General features: G+C 42.4%; 1 protein-coding gene across 6 annotated transcripts in view; it reads left to right on the forward strand.

Moving 5' to 3' along the window:
- The window catches only part of CEP295 (centrosomal protein 295), a 35,367-nt gene extending 28,617 nt beyond the window's left edge, over window positions 1-6,750 (forward strand). For 5 of the 6 annotated variants that reach the window (XM_081860017.1, XM_081860018.1, XM_081860016.1 and 2 more), the window contains 7 exons: window positions 84-742; window positions 1,098-1,271; window positions 3,281-3,401; window positions 3,975-4,175; window positions 4,763-4,862; window positions 5,536-5,635; window positions 6,432-6,750. In XM_081860017.1, coding sequence (XP_081716143.1) covers window positions 84-742; window positions 1,098-1,271; window positions 3,281-3,401; window positions 3,975-4,175; window positions 4,763-4,862; window positions 5,536-5,635; window positions 6,432-6,479 — 1,403 coding nt within the window. In that variant the 3' untranslated portion in view covers window positions 6,480-6,750. The remainder of the gene's footprint in view (window positions 1-83; window positions 743-1,097; window positions 1,272-3,280; window positions 3,402-3,974; window positions 4,176-4,762; window positions 4,863-5,535; window positions 5,636-6,431) is intronic. The other variant, XM_081860019.1, reaches the window with a different exon arrangement.
- The last annotated feature ends 99 nt before the right edge of the window (window positions 6,751-6,849 follow it).

Here is a 6,849-nt window from a genome sequence, read left to right on the forward strand (position 1 = left end):
AAAAAAAATCACCCCACCTCATCTTGAAATTCAGTTCTGCTTTGAGCCCGGTTAGAATTTTTGTTTTTGTTTCTCCATTCCAGGTGTCGAAGAAGCGTTTGAACACCTACCTCTGCAATCTTCCTTAAGAGAGTTTCCACAGAGTGGTGATAAGTATGGATCCTTCAGCGCAGAGTCCGAAGGAAACCTTGAAATGAGTAAAACTAATGGGAGCAGTATCTATATTGCACCTGAGAGCACACAGTGTGAGGAGCAGGGAAATGATGAGATCACCACCCTTTATTCTTCCATTGAAAATTTCCGTAGTCCAAGCCTAGCAGAAGATGGAGGCTCATTTTATCAGCTAGTTCTGGATAATGGAAAAAGAAATAGTGCTCTTGGGACCACAGAGTCGGAGAAAGAAGACACGTCAACAAAAGAAGAGAGCCTGTATTTTGCCGAATTACCCACTGCATCAACCGACAGCAAGTGTAATACAGTTACAGAAAAGGCAGCTATAAATGAGGATTTAGAAATTGATCTCTCTCAGTGTACTTTGCAAACTGTGGGAGATCAGAGTCCTCTAATAACAGAGACGATGCCGAGTTTGACTCCAGAAATGAACTCTAAGATTTTAGTGAGCCCTGTGCAAAATTCTGTGCAGCAAACTGTCCTAGTGCCAGATGCATTTCAGCAACCAAATTTGACTGCCACGCAGGCTGAAAGTTCACGTTCCTCTTTGTCAAGAAACGTACCAGTCTGGGTGAGTGAACTAAAACTATTAAGTAGCATGTGGTATCAAGTTGGGGCTTAGTCTGAAACTGTCCAAATCATGCCTTTCTTAGCATATTGATGAAAGTAGAGCATTGACCTAAATCACAGAGAGCCAGCACAAGGTCTGCGGTTTACCTGTGAACCTTCCGAAATGTCATCTGCGGCACCTAAGCTTCCGTTGGGGTTTTTGAATTTTCAACAGGTGTAAAAGAATATTGAGCTAAATGTCAAGGTAGCTTGGCATCTCAAGTATGTGTGCAACAATACTGGTATGTGTGATGTCTGTGCAAATTATATTAAATCATGCACATCCAAAACATACATTCTGTCATTTTAATTTCTAGGAAACACATACAGGGCAAGGGATTATGGAAGAACCCGAGTTGACTCTAATAAGCTCCAATGACATCAGCATGGCAGAATCAGATTTGGAATTCTTTGGACAAGCAGAGAGCAGAAAGGAGAAAACCGAAAACTTGTCTTACGTTGATCATTCTGAAGCAATAAGCTGTCCCATGGTAAACATTTTGGTTCTTCCCCCTCCCCAATAGACCCATTTTCTGTGGGTGAGGGTATTGTTGTCTTTACTAGTTTGCAAAAAGGGATAATCCGTGAAATTTAAATCACAGCATAGTTTGAATTTGCAGCATTTATTTATTTATTTATTTATAAACAAACCGATTGCCTGCCCTTCCTCAACAGGTCCCAGGGTGGGTTACAACATTTTAAAGTTCAGAATTAAAAACAGTTAAAACATAGTACATTCAGAGATGTGTCCTGAACCACCTGTCTCAGATGTTGAAAGCCGGGGTCAAGAGGTGTGTCTTCTGCATTTGCCAAAAGCTGTATAATAAAGAAGCCAGAAGTACCTCGGTGGGGGTGGAATTCCACAGCTGCCACAGAGACTGTCCTCTCCTCTTCTCGGCCACCGCATCCGGACTTCTGAACGAGGTGGAACTACCAAGAGCCCCCTCTGCTGACCTTAACAACCAGGAGGGTCTGTAGGGAAGGAGACAGTCTTTCAGATATTTAGGTTTAACAAGATCCTAGCTACTAAACTGAACTTTAAGAAGGGCGTGGAAATATGTGCAATCTGAGCACACACCTAGCATAACTTAGGAAGAAATGTGCTTTATAATAAAGATGTATGATGGAAGAGAGAGGGAGTGTGCTAGAGAAGTCTTTAGCCTGTTGGGTTTTAAGTGCGTGCATGATTGCATAGGTGTGTTCTTGTCCTGTTTAGCAACTTCTTTGAGCTTAACCTCTCTCCTCCTTTGGACGTTTCTCACCAGCCCAGCAACAACCCGTGGACGAGTGCACAGAGATCCTTTTATAGTAGTAATAATATAATAATTTTTATTATACCCCGCCCATCTGGCTGGGTTTCCCCAGCCACTCTGGGTGGCTCCCAACCAAATATTAAAAACACAATACAGCATTAAACATTAAAAACTTCCCTAAACAGGGTTGCCTTCAGATGTCTTCTAAAAGTCAGGTAGTTGTTTACTTCCTTGACATCTGATGGGAGGGCGTTCCACAGGGCAGGCGCCACTACTGAGACCTCACATCTCACAGTGAGGGAACTGCCAGAAGGTCCTTGGCACTGGACCTCAGTGTCTGGGCTGAACAATGGAGATGGAGATGCTTCTTCAGGTATATAGGATCGAGGCCGTTTAGGGCTTTAAAGTTCAGCACCAACACTTTGAATTGTGCTCGGAAATGTACTGGGAGCCAATGTAGGTCTTTCAAGACTGGTGTTATGTAGTCTCGGTGGCCACTCCCAGTCACCAGTCTAGCTGCTGCATTCTGGATACCTTCAAAGGTATCCCCACATAGAGCGCATTGTGGTAGTCCAAGTGGGAGATAACTAGAGCATGCACTACTTTTGCACAGTTGTGTGTATGTGGCCAGCTGTGGGAGTGAGAGAAGTTGGGCCACAGATTCCGGCACTGCTATTCCTTAGGGGGACTTCATTAAAATTAAACAACAGATTGGAATGACAGAGCGAGGGGAGTAGTAGTCATTCCCACCAATTCAGTATGGCTCTTTGAGAATCCTTTGAAGGGGCATTCAAGCCTTCCATACTTTTGCTGTTTGTAGGAGTTAAGCTGCTTTGACAAATTCCATCTCTTTGCACCTTCCTGTGCTTGTGTGTCTATTCCACCCTTTGAGCCTTTGCTATACAGTGTCCAGTACACACACAATGTTTATGTTGTTTATAGGTTCTCCCAGTAAGTTTTTTCCTACAGTCAAGCCACCGGAAAGCGACATCAACTGGGGCTTCTTGTGGCGGCTTATGCTGTTCTGTACATGCTTGGAGTCCTCTGTGTTAAGAATCATCGCACTGCTTGAGATCAAATTTGTATCTCAAATCCCGTGAATTCCAATTTAAAACATAATTTCTACTTCCATTTGGTTTTTAAATTTTTGCAATTCCTTTTGTAGCAGTACTTTATTCCTCGTAATGAGGTGACATTAAAGTTTACGATCATCACGTTACTTATTACAGCCAATTTTACTCTCTTAGCAGAGCAGAGAATTTTTACCTTTAAATTCAGAAGTGGACAACTCCATTTGCTCTCAGCCTGACTATCCATTAGCAGCTTGGAGCACCCAAGAGGATTCTTGTCAAAGCTCCAAACAAGAAGGTAGGTGTGCAGTAGTTTCAGCAAAAGGACAAGAGCTGAGGCAGCGTATCAGCTTACGTCAGGAAAAGAATGATGGATGCTTAGCTAATGATTTATCCATATTTTCAGGAGAGCATCCTTAGAGGCCATGCCAAGACCAGAAAGACACAGAACTGTCCTCTGCAAAGCCTTTATTAGACATGTTCTCACCTTCTTGTGGGCAATAAAACATTGTTTTTAGTGCATTCTGAATTAACTGATTATATCCCAGTCTAGAAATCTACATGCTTTTGGCTCCTTTGGTTGCATTTTCTTCCCATCTGTACAAACTGGTTGGTGAGAAAACATGTGTTTTTCCCTTCATTGTTGTGTGTGTGTGAAAGGCATGGCTTATGCTCACCAATGAGCCTCTTAATGTTTTAGTTTAATTATTTTCTTCTTCAATAAGCCGAGATACAATAATTAGATCTGTGAAAGTTTAAAAGCTGTCGTGGATATGTACTAAAAACCGTACTCCCACATGATATATGGTAAATGAAATAAGGTTTCTCAAATAACTTCATGAGTAGAGGTTTCACCTTCCCTCCTCTACAGCACTGTTGCCAGAGTTCACGTCTGCCACTGAGAGCTTGCAGGAAGCGTTTTTCAGGCGGAAGAAAGATTTCATTGAGAGATCCTGTAAAAGAGTAGAGAAGATCAAAAGTAGAAAGCGAAGTTCTGAAAAGCCTCCAGCTCAGGGATCTCAAGAGAAAGAAGTACATCTTCATAAAGCAAGAGAGAACTTGTCGCCTCCTGGTAATTTTATTAGCAAGCCATACAGAGCTTTAGAAAGGGGGACAGAGATACCAAGCAAGGAATGGAATAGGCCGATATGTTTTCTTCTCCTAGTTATTGTTATTAAGGGGCCTTTTCCCCTTGAAATACTCAACCACTTCAGAGATGCTTTACAAAGTATACTGCTCACCCTGGGTCCTTATAGAACAGTTTATCAGTTGCTGGGGAGAGTGTTATTGCTTCCCATGGGCATTTGATCAGCTGCTATGAGAACATGATGTTGGATTTAGATGGGCCATTGGTCAGATCCAGCATGCTGCTGTTAAGCCTTCCACACTTTGTTCAGTGTGGGTTAAAATTCAAACATTGCCGCAGTCCATTTCCTATTCCATTGTGAATAAAAAATATATAGTTGCTCTGGGAAAAACACTGCCTATTGAATGTGGTCTCATGAACTTTGTTAAACTGAAGAAGTTTGGTATCTGAAGAAGTGTGCATGCACACGAAAGCTCATACCTAGAACTAACTCAGTTGGTCTTTAAGGTGCTACTGGAAGGAATTTTTTTATTTTGTTTTGTTAAACTTAGTGTGTTCTGGTTAACTCCAAGGTGCAGCAGCTGCTCATTTGAAGAAAGTAGAAGACTTTAAAGTGTGTTCCGCAGAGGACAGGAAGGCAGCAGAAGCACAGATGTACCAACGCACTTCAAGGTATTGTGGGAGCCACATTGGGCAGAAACCGAACTAGTTTAGCTGATCAGGCTACTTGATTTTTGCTTGAAGAAGACCTGCCTTTTACTTTGAGAAATAGATTGATTTTCCCCTCCCCTCCTTAAAACAAAAACATGGGGTGCATTCGAAAAACATCCAAGTTGGTTGGAAGACTCTTGCACTTCCCAACATAGCAACAATCCTCAGCTGTCTGTCACAGGTGGGAGAGGTTGCCCACCTGTCAAAGACATGGCTTTGCAAGTCTCCAACCACCTCCCCCTTTAAGCTGTGCCTTGGAAATTTAAAATGGGAGGGTCTGGAGACTTGAAAAGCCTCATGCTCCCATTTCAGATTGAAACAAGAGCTGCCTTAAAGCCCCTCATTATTCATTAAAGCAGTGGCGTAGCGTGGGGGGTGCAGGGGGGGCCGGCCGCACCGGGCGCAACTTCTGGGGTTAGGGCAAATCCACGGGTTAGGGGGCGCAAATCCACAGGTTAGGGGGCGCAAATCACTTGCCTTGCCCCGGGTGCTGACAACCCACACTACGCCACTGCATTAAAGTGCCTCATTATTAATAAACACTGAATCTTACTATTTTATTGTCTAATCTCCCCTCTGGAGAGTGTTTTGGGCAGTCCACTGCTAATGTGCACTTTTTAAAACCTTTGGGCAGGTTGTATAATAATCTAGCTGAAGTGAAAACCAGAAAGCAGGAGAGAGAGCGACGCGAAAACTATGCCAAAAACCGGGAAAGAGCAAAGGCATTTCAAAAGGTAAAATGCTTGCAAACTCCATGTGGTTTGGAAGCCGGATTTTTTCAACCTGGGGCATGCATTCTCTCATGGACAACCTTTGGGGAGGAGGGAGGGAAATATCGGTGGTAAGCAGGGCAAGAAGTGGGTGGAGCAATAGGTTGCCTTTGTGCAGTAGCCTACGTTATTGCCAAAGAAGGATTGTACCCTGCACTCCCCTCCATCAGGGCAAAAGGACATTTGGGTGTGGCCTGGGGAGTCCTGAAGGCTGAATAGAGAAACCATTCAGCCTCCAGGTATTTCTTACCTGCTTATTGCAGGAGTGATCCCAGGGTGCATGACAGCAGAAAATGCAAACAGCATTTAAAATAATCGTAACAGCAAAATCAGATCTCACAATGGCCTGAACAATTGGGAGGGTTTTCGGTTGATGCTGAAAACTCAGCTGTATTCAAAGAGAAAGGGAGTTCCACAATCAGGGCACCTGCCTCAAGAATGCGACATGTACAAAATGTGGCATTCAAGAGGGCCCCATGGAACAGATGGGCCGGTCCATAAGGGAGAAGATATTTAGGGCCTAAGCTGTATGCACCAAAATGAAAAAGCAGCTGCTGCTACATTATTATTCTGTGAAATCTTAAGATTTTTGCAAGCATATGTATGACTTTTTAAGTTAAAATTGAGAAATATTCTAGAGCTATTTATTAGGGGAAAGAGCCCATTGATTTATCCTTGAAACCTATTGAGTGGGTTATGTGCATCTTATTTGCTGATTCTCCCTAGCTGACAGTTGACTTTTCCTCCCATCTCAATACAGAAAACATTGGAAAACCTAAGAGCCAGAAAAACAACAGTGAAAAAATAATGTTCTTCAGAAGGGACTTCCAGGTGGACTGATTCTTCGCTGTAAAGTAAAAAAACGACTCAAGGTCACCTTTGTAAATATATGATGTGCCAGCCTTATATATATTACATTCAATTTGGATAATTTGCCAATATGGCCAAAGCTGTATAGAGTGAATTGCCATATTTTCTACAATTATGACTTTTTAAATCAAGGAATGTTTTTTTAAAACTTTACATGCCCCCCTTGCTTTTGTATCACTTCGTTATTTATAATAAAATTTTAACATCTAGGTATTGAGCTTGTTTCAGCAAGGGAAAACTATGTTCAAAGGAAATACTTTTAAAAGTAAGATAAAGAGGACTATGAAACTTAAAACATATTGCACTAA

This window comes from Podarcis erhardii, assembly GCF_964252035.2.
Source record: "Podarcis erhardii genome assembly, chromosome: 4".
NCBI classification, from domain to species: domain Eukaryota; kingdom Metazoa; phylum Chordata; class Lepidosauria; order Squamata; family Lacertidae; genus Podarcis; species Podarcis erhardii.